This window comes from Cervus elaphus, chromosome 11 (assembly GCF_910594005.1).
Source record: "Cervus elaphus chromosome 11, mCerEla1.1, whole genome shotgun sequence".
Classification (NCBI taxonomy): domain Eukaryota; kingdom Metazoa; phylum Chordata; class Mammalia; order Artiodactyla; family Cervidae; genus Cervus; species Cervus elaphus.
The window spans coordinates 65551536-65568951 of NC_057825.1; the positions used below are offsets into that span (position 1 = coordinate 65551536).

Sequence of the window (17416 nt, forward strand, 5' to 3'; positions counted from 1 at the left end):
AGCACTATAAGATTAGGATGAAATGAAATCCAACAGGTAAATCCCCAAGTATAATATTGAAATTTTACCTCTTTGTGTCACTGCTAAAATTGGTGGCCTCGACCACTGCTCAGAATTGACTTCACACAGACTCTGGGGCAGCTTTCAGATAAAGTGAAAAACCTCAGATACTGAAAATTTTTGGATGCAAAAACTCCACTTCATAAAGCCAGTCATTTTAGTTCTAACTCGGCCACATGTAACATAAAAGAACTGTGAGAATTTTTTTTTAAAAAAACAGAAAACTATTTTCTCTCACGTTCAAAGTGGTTTCAGAACCAAGATGCAGAAAATTAAACCTCTTCCAAAAGGTTTGGAGTCAGGTTTAGGGCTGCTTCAGCAAATGTAGTGGCTGTTAATGCTTTGGAAAGCAAAGGAATGTTCAAACACATCTGTACATTTTAAAGGGAACATTTAAACAACCAGAAAGATGACTCGCAATGTAAAAGAGTATGCTACTCAGAATACCTTTGAGGGACTTTTATGAGAGGATTGGGTGGGTTTTGACTGAACTGGGAAGGAAATCATTTGATGCACTCCAGATGGAAAGAAAAGTCACAGATTCCTGTTGAAGTCCCCAACACAATGCAAAACATCCTCAAGGTAAAGTAAGGCATGTTTACAGGCAGTGGCAACCCAGTTTCAAGCCATTTAAGGATGCCCTAGTTCTTTTTTAGTGTTATTGTTTCTCATAATAAATACTTATTTCTTCCTGCACATAAGCTGTTAACTGGATTCAGAAACCTTTGGTCACCTGTTTCAGCAGAGCCCTGTAGGAAACTACACACAACTAGGAAAATGTTCAAGATAGAGCAATCTTAGATTGGTTCTATTTTTATCTTCAGTGACCAAAATCTCACCCTGACTATTCAGGGTCCCACAGAATTATTATTCCTCTCCTTCCCCTGCCCCCTCCTCCCCAATATTCTCCAGGCTACCTGATAAATGCATAAAACTAGGACAAATGGAGGGGGAGTAACACGCATCATAATTTGGGGGCAAAAGTATGCTGCCCTTCCCCACCCACCTCCAGGCCAGCGCCTGCTGGCACCCACACTTTCTTACGTGGCTGGCAAGCCCTTCATCACCTTAACTGTCTACAGAGTTGCCCCAGTTCCGCAGCACGTACTGACCCACCGTTCATGCCACTGTAGACATTCCGGTGATGGGCTGACACATCCTCTTGGGCCTGCCTTCGGAGGGTGCCCTCCCTGCTGCTGCTGCCGCTGCCGCCGCTGCCGCCGCCTCCACCCACGTGTTTGTGATCAGGGCTCCCCCCGAAATGCTGTTTGAGGTGCTCGGGGCTGGTGCCCCTGACCCTGGGGAGGTGCTCCAGGCTCCCACCAAGGGCGTGTTTCTGCAGATGCTCGGGGCTTCCTCCGCTGTGCCTGGGGTGCTCGGGGCTGCCCCCGGGCCTGTGCTTCTGGAAGTGTTCGGGGCTCCCGCTCAGCACGTGCTTGGGCAGCGTTTCCGGGCTGTTCCCTGCGTGTGGGTGCCTCTGCTGTTCTGGACTGCCCTTGCACAAGGGTTTGTGGTGCTCGGGGCTGGGGCCTTTGAGCGCTTTGGGGTGATCTGGGGTCCCGGAGGCCCTGGCTTTCTGCAGATGCTCCGGGCTGGCGCTCCCGTGCTTGGCGTGCTCCGGGCTGCCCTCCGGCCTGGCTTTCTGCAGGTGCTCGGGGCTGCCGCCGCCCGCGTGGTGCTTGTGGTCCGGGCTGTCAGTGCTGCCCGTGCTGGAAGTGCTGCTGCCGTCGCCCACGTCCCGCACGTAGGGTGCCGTGGCGGCGGAGAGCTGGCACAGGCTGGCCTGGCTGTCGATGGAGCAGCGGCTGCCCGCGCAGCCCGTGCCCTTCTCCTCGTCCAGCAGCACACACAACTCCTTGAGCTCCATGTTCTCCTTCACCACCTCCTCCTGCTTCACCTCCAGCTCCTTCAGCTTCTGCAGGTATAAGGCCACCTCCTTGTGCATCACCCCCGCCGTGTACCGGCCCAGTCTCTGCCACTCCCGGGACACCCTCTTGCCCTTCTGCCGGTCATCATCCAGGAAACAGCAGAGGTCCCTCAGTTCCTGGTTGTCCTCCTGGAGTTTCTGGTTAATATCCTGAAAAGAGACACACAGCCATTCAAGGGAGGTATGATCATGTATGGGCCGGGGCACCGGGCTCACACTTCCTGGGAGCTGGGAGTCAGGAATGGGTGAATTCTCTGTGATGTTAGGGGAGGAAGAGAGAAGGTGAGCAGAAGCTAAAGATGCCTAGCTATCCGTAAAAATAAAAATAATGGATATTGATTATGCTCCCTGCCCCCTGCTTTACTTGCATTATCTCATCTACTTCTCACCAAACCCTCAGGGGATAATGGTTATCATGGGTCTTTTACAGAATGGGAAACTGGACCTCGAAAAGCTTCACCTGTCCAAGGTCATCCAGTCAGTCTTCAGGGAGCAGCCAGTTCATTAACAGGAAATCGGCAAAAAAAAAAAGAAAAAAGACAAGGGTCCCTGCCTCACCTTCAAGGAAGAAAGATGGCTGCTTGTGACCTGTGAAAGACTTAAAAGCTCTGAAGCAACAGACTTTTCACCACTGCAAATAAGAAACACAGCCTTGGTGTTCAGCCCGTGACATGGGATGCGCTGCCCCATCCCTCTCTAGGGAGCAGCATAATTGCCCTCTGGTGGCGCTTCAGTCCTGCACATCCAGCCCCTTATTGCCACCCCCAGCCCTGAAAGGTCTCCCACACATCTCATGGAAATTCAAGCTCTTGTGTTATATTCAGACTCCCCACCCCAAATCACACCTCTCAGCACACGCCACCTCCACCCATCCTGTTTCTCTTCATAAAAATCTGTAGTTGTGCCTGGCACCTCCTTCTCCCTCACCTCCCATTTGCAAGCCAAACACATCTCCTGAACTCTACCTCTGAAATTTACCTTGTCACCTCCATGCTTCAAACCCTTAAAAGGGTCTCACTACCCTTAGGATAAAGTGCAAAATCCTGTAAGTCTCAAAAGGCTCCCAGTCCTCTTAACTGCCCTACTTCTCCAGCATGAATGGTGATTCCTTCATGAATATTTAGTAAACATCTATTATGTGCAAGGTCTTAGTCCAGGTGCTAGGGAGAGATCAGTGGGCACAGCAAGGACATTGACTGTGGACCTTGACCTTGAAGGACCTCGACCTTCCTATGGCTTTCATTTTGGTGGGAAAGACTAGCAAAAATTACAGAACGTAACGTCATATAGTAAAAAGTGCTGGGAAAAAGACTAAAGCAGGTGAAAAAATACTATCTATAAAGAGAAGGCACCTCTGCAGAGAAGGAAAACATCTGAGCAAAGACCTGGGTGAAATCAAGGAGCAAACATTTGTTGAAAGAGAGAAAGTCCAGTGTAAAAGCCCTGAGACAAGTGTGGCTCAAGCTGCAGCAAGGTCAGCAGACCTAAAGCGGAATGAGCAAGAGGGGCAGAGTGAGGAAGGCGGTCTGGGAGGCGAGGTCCAAGTGGGTGGGTGCCAGGGCTAGGGAATGTGGGCCACAGCAGCCACAGGAAAATTCTGAACTGTTGAAGAGCTGAGGCTAGAGGACTGACATGATGTGATTCGTTCTATAAAGAATCACCAGTGTTGTGTGCAGAAAAGAGTTTGCTGGGGGGTAGGAGGAGGGAGTGACTTGAAGTGAGGGAGACAGGATAAGGTGAAAGCTGGAAGACCAGCTAGCAGGCTACATGGTAAGTCCAGGCAGAGGGAGATGCTGGCGGCTACTACCCACGGAGGCAGTGGACAAAGTGAGACCATTCCTCCCCATCATGCGCTGAGCCCCACCCATGCTGGTTGGTCTCAGGCCCAAGGGACGAGCCCATCCCCCTTTCATTCAGATGCTTCCCAGCCTCTACACAGCCTTTATGACACTTCCCCATAGAAGCCATCCCGGACCACTAATCTAAAGGAAGTCCTCTTCTGTGCTGGACCCCTTCAGCATTCCCTCTGTTGGGCTTTTTACAACTTCTAATCACATATGGTTGAGTGTAACTATTGGTCAGGTCTCCTTCACAGGACCAAAGTCATGAGAATGGAGACCCATCTATTCCTTTCACCTCTGTGTATCCCACACACAGCACCCCCACTGTGGATACCTGAAATCAAGGCATTCAGAATTAATTGTGAAATCCCCATTTAGTCTCCATTCACACATAGTTAAAGGGGTAGCTGTTTCTTGCAGCACCATCCTTAGGCAGCTGCCTAAGATTTCCCTTGCTTCACAAAGCCTGAAAACCTCTGGTCTTGTGACTGTCAGACAACCCAGAACTAGAGGCACTCGGAGAGGGGACCTGATTCTCTCAAACTCAGACTGATTCCAACACTTTCCTTGATACTGACTAGAAAGTAAACCATAAAACATCTGCCAACCATGCCTGGCACCCCCCGGCAGTCATAAGGCCTAAGGCAGGAGTGAGTCTCAAGGCCTGTGGAGAAAGAGGATCAGTGCAGCTTAGTTTTCAACTTGATTCTAACTCCTGGCCTTACCAACGGCTCTGTTTCCTTCTCTCTAATGCCCATCCAGTTCTTCCGCTTCTCAGCGCCACCTCTGACCTCAGGCCTGCTGTCTCCAAAAGCATCCCCAGGCCTCCCAGCCTTGATCTGCCCCAGCCCCTAGCTTCCCTCATTCATTCCAATTCAAGCTCTCCCTGGCCAAACTGATCTTCAAACACTTTCCCTGCAGGTGACATCTCTCCTGCCTCCATCACCTCCCCTTTGCCAGGGAAAATGAAGAAACCCTTGGACCAGGCCTGAGAGGCTTTCTCCTGCGTTTCTACCTTTAAGTAAGTAAGTAAGTAAGTGTTCGTCGCCCAGTCGTGCCCGACTCTTTGCAACCCCATTGACTGCAGCCCACCAGGCTCTTCTGTCCATGAGATTTCCCAGGCAAGAATACTGGAGTGGGTTGCCATTTCCTTCTCCAGAGGATCTTCCCGACCCAGGATCAAACCCAGGATTCCTGCACTGCAGGCAGATTCTTTACCGACTGGGCTACAAGGGTCCTTTAGCTCCCTCTAATTATGAACCAGCTAACTAGGAACCCTGATTAGGTCTACCTTTCCAACTAGAAAAAACGACCTTGTCCTGTCTGTGAATTCGCCTAAGAGGAGAGCTTGCTCTAAGACTCCACCAGCCCTAGAAGAGCACCAGGTAAGCAGGCGCACCAGGTCTGAAAGAATGAATGATAAATTTCTACTCACTGCTTAATGCCTGTGAGAAACACTCCCTAGAGCACTCATTGGGCATCATTTTTTTTTTCTTTTCTATTGTAGATGGCTTCTGGAGGGCAAGAATCCATTTCAATGTCTTTCTTTGCATATTTGATTCATCTGACTTGGTGCACTACACACAGTGAATGCTTAATAGGTGTTGATGGAGCGCCCAACCCTTTAAAGCCCTAGGCAAGTGATCCAAACAAGACACAGCTCTAGCTACTGACAAAAGGCTTCTCATTGTTTTCTGCTAGCTCCTGCTGTGTTGGAGCCTATAGTAATAAGAGAATAAATTATCCCTTGAGACGGGTGCTTTATGGAAAATCAGAAGCTGTGGATATTCTGAGAAAATAATGCTAAACAAAATCAATCTTTTCTCAGCTTCAAAAATTCTTCCACATTTAGCTTAATTCTGGTATTTCACAGAAAGTTCGAGTCACGTTCTTCTTCATCTGAATCTCCATGTGAAAATATTACCTTTTGACTATCCTACAACTATTCCTGTTTCCTCCAGAACTTGGAAGTAAATAGGACTTGTGCCACCATGGGTTGCTTCCCAAATGGTGTGAAATATATACATGTGACTCCTGAACAAGCTGGGGGCTAGGGGTGCTGACATCTGGCCAAGTTGAAAGCCATTCAACCTATAGTCGGCCCTATACACACCAGATCCGCAATCATGGATTCAACCAATGGCACATCATAGCCCCTGCAGTATTTACTAGTGAAAATATCCCTGTAAAAATGGACCTGAACCATTCAAACCTGTGTTGCTCAAGTGTCAGAATTCTAGTTGAGGTTGAAGGGACTGGTATTGCCTCATTCAGTTTTATCAGTATCCCCGTTTTTTCATTTATTCACTATTCCTTTTTTTCATTGCATGCATGCTAAGTCGCTTCAGTCATGCCCGACTCTTTGCAACCCCATGAACTGTAGCCTACCAGGCTCCTCTGTCCATGGGATTTTCCAGGCAAGAGTACTGGAGTGGGTTGCTATACCCTCCTCCAGGGGATCTGCCCAACCCAGGGATCAAACCTGCATCTCTTATGTCTCCTGCATTGGCATGTGGGTTCTTTACCACTAGCACCACCTGGGCTCTTGCAAATATTATGTACTCTCCAATTTTTAGCTATTTCCTTTGCCTTCTAATGAATAGCTAAGCAACGGGCTTGATAATAACCTTGTGAGCTAGTTTTTCCAAATCTGTCACTTTAAGACTTGGGTTGTCTTTTTCAAAACAGTGTTTTTTTAACATTGCAACAGGCCACTAGATGTTACCCATTTGTCTAAAGTAGGCTTTTAAAAAGACTAAATGTATAATCACTTGAAATTCACATCATCCCAAATTTCGTACATAGGACTGTCAAGTACTACGTGTGTGTGTGAGCGCGCTCAGTCATTGGGTCCTGTCTGACTTTCTTATGACCCCATGAACTGCAGCCCGCCAGACTCCTCTGTCCATGGTATTTTCCAGGCAAGAACACTGGAGTGGGTTGCCAGGGTATCTTCCCAACTCAGCGACTGAACCTGCATCTTCTACATTGGCAGGTAGATTCTTTACCACTGCACCATCAGGGAAACACCTCAAGTACTATAATTGAGGTTAAAGAATTATTTCGTTATTTTTCCATCATTGCAGGATGGGGAATTAGTGTGTTGGAGAGCGAGGAGGAAAATTAATGTGCTGCAGATAAATCCATAGAGATTCAGTTGCCCCCAACCTCCCCTGGCAAAACTCTAGGCCAGAGAGCTCTGTGAGTGCTGGCACATGTTCAGAGAGCAGGAATGTGGTTCTCAGGAATTCATCCCTTTCAACATCAGCACCCTAACCAGAATCTCCTTTCTCGAACCCCTTTTAGGAAGACGCATCCCCATCAGAGAATGTCAACCAGTCAAAAGAAAAAAAATCAGCTTACTTGGATCATTTCATATCTGTGTGACCTTAAGAAAGCTATTGAACCTCACTGGGTTTCTTCATCTGTGTATCATTTAATCTTCATCAAACTTCATGCAGAAATAATATACCCATTTAGCAGATAAAAAAACAAAAGCTCAAAGAGGTGAGCTATTTGCCTATGCTACCCAAATCATCAGGGCCCAAAACCTTTCACTTTCTACTGCTCCACCCCGCACCACCAAGCGAGTGCTTGGACTGAGTCACAGGCCCCTCAAAGGATGAGAATGATGTTTCCATCTCCCCATGTCCACAGCCACAGTACCACCTAGTAGCCTTCAAAATATTGAAATGCAATTTCAAAGGCAGCTCACAGAAAGAGACATTAAAAAAAAGGAAGCAAAGTGTTATGGCCTTAATTACTCCAAACTTATAGTCTTCAGCTGAGAGTCCCAAACCAACAGAGGGCAAAAAATAAATTCCCTTCCTTCCAATTAAATGAAAATAAATGTACTATTACTTATTCAGTCAATGACATTTATGGATCAGGATGGTGTCTATGGAAGCTCTGAGCTGAGATGAGGAAAGGAAGGAAGATGGCTGACCCCTTGACAGGGCTTTACCACAGCCCTGGGGGGAGGAATGATGGGGATGAGGAGTAGAGGCTGTGTCAGATAGTAACCTGCTCCCGTCATTTCTGAACTTGGTGGACTGGTCTCGAATTCCAGCCACAAGGGAGACTACTTGGGGTGTAATAGCTGCTCTTAATTGGCCGTATAGGTATTCCTCTAAATGAGGTTACTGGAATCAAGACCAGGTCCCCCATTCCCCACACCACTTACACATAGACTTACACACAGTCCACACAAACGAAAAGAACTTTCAAGTATTTCTAAGCACTTATGTCAATGCTCCACACTATCAAAACCTCTAGGAAATTAATTACAAACTCTTTCAAGTCCTATTATAGTTCAAGCCATAGAAGAAGATTAAATTGGAGGACGATGAACTATACTTGGGTCCAGCTTTGCCTAGGAAACTGGGACTGATCCAGAAGATGCATGGCTATACATACTTATGCATCGTCACCTGATGACAATAACCACCATTTTTGTAGACAAGTCCAGAATTAAACCTTTGCCTACATTATAATTTATTGTCACAACCCCCAAGGCAATGGTTACTATGATTTGCATTTTATTAATGAGTAAAATGAAGCTCTGTGAAATTAATTACCCAAGCTCATCCACCTGGCCAAATAAGGATTCTACTGTAGATGCAAACCCACCTCTGAGATGATCTCCCCACTACCCTGGCCTGCCTCTAATCCCCCAAGAGTCTAGTACTTAATGAATAGTCCATTAGGAATGAATCAAACCAAAAGAGAGATTAAGCCTTAGGGTTTTTCTAACTGAGATTCCCCCAACTGCACCCACTCTAGGCACTATATGACAGTCAGCTGGAGCCTCAGGGCAGGGCCATCTCCACCCGGAGTGGGCCCAGCACCCAGGTGAGCATCTTGCCTTCTGCCCTTCCCACTCCCCTTTGCCCCAGAATCCTAGAACTGGACCGCTGAGGAAATTCGGTTAGCATCTAGGGCCTGAGAAGTGGGGTGGGAGTGGAAAGGGGACAAGAACAGCATGTGCCTGCGGGGATTTGCTCCCCAGGTTCCTTCAGAGATTTCGTTTGTGTCTGGCTTCCTATAAACAAAAGAAGAACAATGAGAGGAAGGAATACCAGGAGGCACCAGCGCAAGCAGTGAGGAAAGGAAGTTTGTGGTACACACGGGCAGGGCGGTTCCCCACCACTCATCTGCGGCAGCCACTGGGGCGGGCACACTGCAGGCACACTCAGAGGCTTCCAGGCGAAAAGAAACTTAGTGGGGATTGGGGGCTTTACTGTTTTGCTTTTCTTTTGTTCTTTTCTTTCCCCAATAGCAAAGAAAGGAAAAGCATCATTGGCTGACACTTGAGGTACCATTTCAAAACCCTGTGCTTCCCGCACTGAGTCCCTCTGCCCTTCACCCCAGGCTAGATGAACTTATAATCAAATCGGGAGCAAATGGTACGGTCGGGCAACCCCAGATGATGCCAGTCTAACTCGAGGAGAAGGAAAGCATCGGAACAGGTAGAAAACAGAACGGGAAGTCAGAGGTAAATCTCTGCAAGATGAGACATAGCCCAGCTCCAGGGATGGCGCCGGGCTTCACCCTGGGCGCTCCGTCAGTCCCTCTCCCTAGCGCTGTCCCTTTCTTCGCCTTATGCCCCATGGGGAAGTCGTGGCGCCAGAGCAACCGTATCGTACCCCTGATCCCCAAGAGCGAAGGCGCCCTGGACTCAACCCTTCGCTCGTTTTTGTTTCCTGCCTGGCTGTAACCCGGCTCCCCAAAGCACCGATTTTCCAGGTTTCCCGGGAAATTAAAAATTCCGCTTGCCTATCGCTGACCTCCCAGCCTTCCGACATCCCTGGAGCATGCTCCTGGGGCCACGAAGGACCACCGAGCTCGACGCTAGCGCGCCCCATATGGTGAAGAGGAGGGAACCAAATGTCTCCGAAGTTTGGAAAAGTTTCCAAAGGGCTCGGAAAGAGGAGCGGGTGATGCAGACAGGGAGAATGGGGAGCATTACCTGTTGACGGGAGGAGGGAAAGTGGTCTGGCCCCACCTCCCCGGGTGCCCAGCTCCCCGCCCTGCCGAGCGCAGCGCTCACCTTGAGCCCGCGAATCTCGCCGAGGTGCAGCTGCAGGCGGCGGTTGACCTCCCGGATGAGGTTGCTGTGGTCCAGCATCGCGCTCACCTTCTCGGCCTCAGCGCGCCGCAGGCAGCGGATCAGCTCCTCCTTGCTCCACTGCAGCAGCTCCTCGTCCGACACTTTGGACAGGTCCTCCACGGCGGCGGCCGCAGACTGGCCGGCAGAGGTTGGAGGACAACTTTCCGCCGCCGATGCGCCTCCAGCCGCTTTCGACATGGTATCCGCGCGGTGGCAGGTGCGAGTGGGTGGAAAAGGCAAAGCGACTCCCGAAGACGCGGGCGCTGCGGGGCCGCCTCCGCCCACACCCCTGTGCGCTCCAGCGAGTCAGCTGCACCGCCCAGGGGCCGCTGGGTTGGGGCGGCAGGGGTCGCGCTGGACGGCCATCCTACCTCGCCATCTCCGCGCGCGCGCCCGCGCACCCCCAGGGCCGGGCAGCCACCCGCGCGCTGCGGCCAAGGTACATCCCGACTCCGCTCAGGTCCATGGTGAGGGGCGCCGGGAAGCGGGTGCCGCTGGGGGAGACACTGGGGAGCCGCACCCCGGTTCCCCTGCCCTCTCTGCTGCCCTAATTCGAGCCTGTCGCCCCCTACACTCTCGCACGCACACAACGCACACACGCTCACTTTCTTCCCCCTTGCTCAGCTGCAGCCCCCGCCTCCTAGCCTCGCAGGGGCGCGCTGGGCCCCGCGGCACCTCCGGAGCTAAGCTAGCGCTGTCGCCGCTGCTACCCGGGTGATCCGTGCGGACGGCCGGCTGCGCTCCTCCGACAGCCTTCGCTGCTCCCGCCGCCGCTCCCAGGGAAGCCTAGGATTTGCAGCGCCGAGCCGAGGAGGGGTGGAGGCTGGGTGGGAAAAGGCTGGATCGGCAGGAGGAGGAGCCTGGAACCAGGGCCGCCCGCAGCCGGCCGCACCTCCCGCGCGGGCCGGACGCAGCTGCAGCCGTTCGCTTGCCTGCTGGGATGCCGAGGCACGCTCTCCGCTGTCCCGCCGGGGAAGGCCGGGGGTGCGGCTCGTCCTGCGCCCCGGCGCGGGCGGGGCGAGAGGAGAAGTGTGACAGACGTGACGCTCGGGCTTTGGGAGGCTCGCGGGCGCCACCGTGTGACCGAAGTTACTGCTCCCTCCGCCCCTTGCCTGCCAGGCTCGTTACCGGGGAGGGGAAACAGCTGTGAGCAAAATGAGAGCTACTTGAAGAAATTGGGGTTCAGGAAAAGATGGGTAGGACGACATGAGGGTAACCGTCTGAGTATACTTTGGAGGACGGAAGAAGAGGTCGGTGGCAAAGACATCAGAGGGCTGTGGGGAAGGAACGTGTAAGAAAACCCCCTAAGAAGGGGAAAAAGAGGCTTCTGGGCAGTACTCTTTAGGGACCACACACCCTCACACTCACCACAGCAGGCCTCTGTCTTGTCTAAAAACCCACTACTTAGTGAAGAAGCTTAAGGGGAGGTTCTGGATCTTTTATATTTTTGTTTGAAAAACATCAAAGCCTTAAGGGAAAAATAAAAACTCCTGCTTAGGGAGGGATTTGATTTAGGTCATAGCTGAATGGTCTACTAGTTTTCCCTACTTTCTTCAATTTAAGTCTGAATTTGACAATAAGGAGTTCATGATCTGAACCACAGTCAGCTCCCGGTCTTGTTTTTACTGACTGTATAGAGCTTTTCCATCTTTGACCGCAAAGAATATAATCAATCTGATTTCGGAGTTGAACATCTGGTGATGTCCATGTGTAGAGTCTTCTCATAATCAAATCTCTTACTTGATTCCAGTAATACAGTGGAAGTGGGAAATATATTAAGGGACTAGATCTGATAGACAGAGTGCCTGATGAACTATGGATGGAGGTTCGTGACACTGTACAGGAAACAGGGGTCAAGATGATCCCCAAGAAAAAAGAACACAAAAAAGCAAAATGGCTCTCTGAGGAGGGCTTAAAAATAGCTGTGAAAACAAGAGAAGCCAAAAGCAAAGGGGAAAAGGAAAGATATACCCATTTGAATGCTGAGTTCCAAAGAATAGCAAGGAGAGATAAGAAAGCCTTCCTCAATGATCAGTGCAAAGAAATAAAGGAAAACAATAGAACGGGAAAGATTAGAGATCTCTTCAAGAAAATTAAAGATACCAAGGGAACATTTCATGCAAAGATGGGCTCAAAAAAGGACAGAAATGGTATGGATCTAACAGAAGCAGAAGATATTAAGAAGAGGTGGCAAGCATACACAGAATAACTGTACAAAAAAGATCTTCATGACCCAGATGATCACCCAGATGGTGTGATCACTCAACTAGAGCCAGACATCTTGGAATGTGAAGTCAATTGGGTCTTAGGAAGCAACACTATGAACAAAGCTAGTGGAAGTGATGGAATTCCAGTTGAGCTATTTCAAATCCTAAAAGATGAGGCTGTGAAAGTGCTGCACTCAATATGTCAGCAAATTTGGAAAACTCAGCAGTTGCCACAGGACTGGAAAGGGTCATTTTCATTCAAATCCCAAAGAAAGGCAGTGTCAAAGAATGCTCAAACTACCACACAATTGCACTCATCTCACACACTAGTAAAGTAATGCTCAAAATTCTCCAAGCCAGGCTTCAACAATATGTGAACCGTGAACTTCCAGATGTTCAAGCTGGTTTCAGAAAAGGAAAAGGAACCAGAGATCAAATTGCCAACACCTGCTGGATCATTGAAAAAGCAATAGAGTTCCAGAAAAACATCTATTTCTGCTTTATTGATTATGCCAAAGCCTTTGACTGTGTGGATCACAATAAACTGTGGAAAATTCTGAAAGAGATGGGAATACCAGGCCACCTGACCTGCCTCTTGAGAAACCTGTATGCAGGTCAGGAAGCAACAGTTAGAACTGGACATGGAACAACAGACTGGTTCCAAATAGGAAAAGGAGTACATCCAGGCTGTATATTGTCACCCTGCTTGTTTAACTTACATGCAGAGTACACCATGAGAAACACTGGGCTGGAGGAAGCACAAGCTGGAATCAAGATTGCTGGGAGAAATATCAGTAACCTCTGATATGCAGATAACATCACCCTTATGGCAGAAAGTGAAGAAGAACTAAAGAGCCTCTTGATGAAAGTGAAAGAGGAGAGTGAACAAGTTGGCTTAAAGCTCAACATTCAGAAAACTAAGATCATGGCATCCGGTCCCATCACCTCATGGGAAATAGATGGGGAAGCAATGGAAACAGTGGCTGACTTTATTTTGGGGGGCTCCAAAATCACTGCAGATGATGGCTGCAGCCATAAAATTAAAAGAAGCTTACTCCTTGGAAGAAAATTTATGACCAACCTAGATGGCATATTAAAAAGCAGAGACATTGCTTTGCCAACAAACATCCATTCAGTCAAAGCTATGATTTTTCCAGTGGTCATGTATGGATGTGAGAGTTGGACTATAAAGAAAGCTGAGCGCCAAAGAATTGATGCTTTTGAAATGTGGTGTTGGAGAAGACTCTTGAGAGTCCCTTGGATTGCAAGGAGATCTAATTAGTCCATCCTAAAGGAAATCAGTCCTGAGTATTCATTGGAAGGACTGATATTGAAGCTGAAACTCCAATATTTGGTCACCTGATGCAAAGAACTGACTCATTCGAAAAGACCCTGATGCTGGGAAAGATTGAAGGCGGGAGGAAAAGGGGATGACAGAGGGTGAGATGGGTGGATAGCATCACCAACTTAATGAACATGAGTTTGGGTAAACTCCCGGAATTGGTGATGGACAGGGAGGCCTAGCGTGCTGCAGTCCATGGGGTCACAAAGAGTCGGACACGACTGAGTGACTGAACTGAACTGAACTGCTCAGGGAGGCCTGGATTTTAAGGTCAGCAGTCACCTCCTCTCTAAGTACGACCCCTTAACCAAGCTGTAATGCCAGTCAAGGCTGCCCTGTATTACTGCTCGGCCTTTTATGGTGGTTGTTATGCCCGATGTCCGAATCCCCGAGCGGGAAGAGAGAGAAGGCTTCCAAGACAATGCAACTCGCAAAAAGGGAAGTTTATTACTGTCTCGAGCCAGGGCCTTCTGCCACAAACATCACAGTGGTGCAGGGTCAGAAAGCGCCGAGCTCAAGCTTGTTACACAGGTTTATAAGATATGCAAAAGCGGTTAGTAGCTGGCTTAAGCGGATTGGTTACATGTTTGCAAAGTAATTCTATCGGTACAGACTTTTGCGGGCTTTTCAGCTCTCCCTTTGTTCTTACTGGGCGCATATTGATTGGCTGGCTCCAGGTTACCTGGAAGGGGTACCCTGTGTCCCTGTGTACTGTCTTTGGGCTACAAGAGTCTCTTCCCCTATCCTCAGTTCTGCTCTCACATATGATTCACATGGAATCATCTGAGAGGAAAACATTTGTTTTTGCCTGAAGAAGTGGATGCATTTGGTCCTGGACATGTCACTTCAGTGTATACTGGCTGAAGTGACATGCCCAGGACCAAGAGTGGGGCATGTCATGGGGCATAGGATGGAGACAGGGTCAGAAAACCACAGAGAGTTGCCCCCAAGGGACTTCAGAAAACCAGGGTGCAGAGGCAATCTCTCTGTCCAGTAGGATGAGGATCTAAATCAGAGGACCACCCCCTGACCAACTGCTCAGTGTATGTCCCCTGATAAAGCTGCTACCTGTTAAGAGATGATCACTCAGTGACTTCTGAGACCTGACTTCCTGGACAGCCTGAATGGTGGTGTCTCCCTTTGACCTTGATGCCCTTTAAGTTCCCCTCCACTTAACTACACTTCAGACAGGTTTCTTCCTGACCATCCTGAAGGTCCATGACTTCCCTTTCCATAGAACACTTACTTTAGAAGATTTTTCATCATAAATTCTTTCTCTGCTCTCTTGAACTGTAGATCACCTCCCAGCTTATCACTAGTATTACCACCCAGAAATTCTTTCTCAGGGACCTGAGAGCCATCCCTTTGAAATGTGATAATCAAGGAAGACCATGACCTAGCTCTCTGGGAGGTAGAAGCCTAACTTCAATGAGTGCCAGTTAGCAAACACAGATGGCTCTTCATGTCAGCTAACATCCCCCAACACCCAGACTCCTCTAGTACCGTTGACCCTTGAACAACAAGAGTTTGAACTGTGGGGTTCTGTTTATACCTAGAGCTCTGGCCATCCATCTACATTTGAAGCAGGAAGGAGGTAGAAGTAGATGGCAAAAGTTCTCTTGGTAACATGACCCAGTGAATCTCATTTATATCTTAATAGTCAGGGCTTACCATCTGACCACCTCCCAGCTTCACGGGAAGCTAGGTAAGCACAATAATGTTTTTCTAAGTTAAGCACAATAATGTCACAAGTAAAATCAAAATTGTGTTAATAAGAAATAAGGAAACTGATATTATAAAGCCAACTAACAGTTTCATATGCAAACCTTAGCAGGGGACTCTGTATACAGTAAATGGAGGTATCTAAAACCAGCCATTAAGTGACTCTGCGTCATCAGGTCCCGATGGTTTTACTTCATTTGTCCTTTTGAATTAACTATTCCATAATAGCTCACTATTGCCCAACCCAGAGTCTCATTAGGTCTCACCTGAGTGTCTGCACTGGTTCTTCTGACTCCAGCATCACTTCTCTAGAGTTCACACAACTGCCCAAATAAACTATCTAAAACAGTCAAGTCAAGCTGTTTCACTCCTCAGGAAGGGTGAATCACTGCTCATCTCAACCTCCAGGTATAATTCATACCATCTCTGCCCAGCGACTTTGCAATAACTCCCACCAAGGCAGCAGAGCTTCTCCTCTCTCTTGATGATTTTGTGCTTGGCCACAGGACTTGCTTTCCTAATAGAAAGGGGGTGCCCCTGAGAGTGTATCGCTTCTCTGGTGAGAACTCACCCGCCTGTACTTTCACAGTTTAGGTGGAAAGAGCTAACCTTGGGTGGCTGCTGTTGCTTCAGTCTGGGCCCCACACAGTCACCCTGCAGCCAGGCCACCCTCCCCTTGTAGACTCAGATCTGTGTGCAAGAATGTGTGATTGTTAGTAAGCCACGGAGTTTGGGGTATCTTTATTGTGCAGCATGAATGCGATAGGAGATACAACTCTCTTGCTGAAATCCCTTCAGTGGCACCTCATTCTCTTCCCACAGGGCAAAGCCACATTCCTTAGCAGAGCACAGAGGGCTGGCACAGTCTGGCCTTTGCCTACCTTGCCTCGTATTTCATACTTATCCAGTGCCAAACTGCCCATCACTCCCTATGGGCGCTCTCCATACCTCTGTGCCCCACTGATGCTCTTCTCTCAATGCGTCTCCTGCCTTTTCCCCTGAACAACTCACATTGATTTTTCCCATGGCACCAGCTTCTCCAGGTCCCTGGCATCAGCCCACACTCTTCAGTGGAAGCAGGAGTGAGTATCCCATCTAACCTCCAGTGCGGACCATAGCTCAGCACTTGAAACAGAGTATCAACTACAGAATAGTATAGGTAGAGACTCAGACTAACCCAGCTCGGTCCTAGTAGAAAGTTTAGCTCCAGCCAGAGTTTAATATTCTATCTTTCGTATTGTCTCCAAACCCCACAGACTCCCATCATCCCCTACAGAGCCCCTCAGGACCACGGGAGATGCTTGCTATTGAGGACATTGCTGAGTATATTCCACAATGCATTGTCATGACGCTGCATCCTCCTCCATGAGACTTCTTGGCAACTCATTAGTTTTAATCTTATGGAGACTGAATTATGCAGCTGGTAAGCATTCTTCGCTGCATTGGCTGCTGGGAAGTCAGATCCAAATTTGTGGCCCACATTCAGCTACTTCAACAAGACTTAAGGAATATAGTCTGTTGACTAACTCTGACTTCTGTCATTTTTTTTTACTTTCAAATTCCCTCCTCCAAATTTCCAAATTTATTTTTACCTTGTTCTGTATGTATATTTGTACATTGTCAGATACATACATCTGTAATTTTTAAAAAATTTTTAAATTTTTAAAAAAAGGAACAAAAGGGAAAGAGAGGTCTTTTCTTTAGTCATTGACCCTGTATGTTTTGTCTCCCATTTACTTTGATGTCTTTTCCCTCTATCAGCCCTAAACTCTGTCAACAAGGCCTGCTTCCTACTTAAAGTCAGCACTTAATAAAGGAGGGAAACAAGAAGAGAACAAGCTTCCTAGAAGCTTTTGTTCAGAATTTTTTATCCCCCTGGTTTGGAATGCCTCTTCCTTTTGAAAATATTAATTACTGTTTGGCATTCACTATTATAGAAGTCAAAGGAGTGCTTTGCAGTTTAGAAAACTTTTCAGATTTTTCAAAATTGTTTAAAGGTAGGATATTATGGTGCTCAAATGCTGCGAAATGCTCTCAGGTGACAAGTTTATTCGCTGATGATGCCAGAGTAAGTAATGATACTGCATCAACAAGGCTGAGGCTTATCTCATTGTATGTGTGTTGTGTCAAGTAACACAAGCAGCCATTGAAACATCCTATCTTGCTCCCCCAAGGGCCCGTTTCCCAGGCAACATTTCAAAGCTCGAG

General features: G+C 48.3%; 1 protein-coding gene across 6 annotated transcripts in view; it reads right to left on the minus strand.

The window, feature by feature from the left end:
* CCDC85A (coiled-coil domain containing 85A) overlaps positions 1–10944 on the minus strand; it is a 215713-nt gene extending 204769 nt beyond the window's left edge. For 2 of the 6 annotated variants that reach the window (XM_043917971.1, XM_043917966.1), the window contains exons 1-2: positions 9878–10942; positions 1177–2137 (exon numbers count right to left, since the gene is read on the minus strand). In XM_043917971.1, the coding sequence (XP_043773906.1) occupies positions 1177–2137; positions 9878–10135 (1219 nt within the window). In that variant the 5' untranslated portion in view covers positions 10136–10942. Of the gene's footprint in view, positions 1–1176; positions 2138–9877 lie in introns of all 6 variants that reach the window. The other 4 variants (XM_043917970.1, XM_043917967.1, XM_043917969.1 and 1 more) reach the window with 4 other exon arrangements.
* Between the last annotated feature and the right edge of the window lie 6472 nt (positions 10945–17416).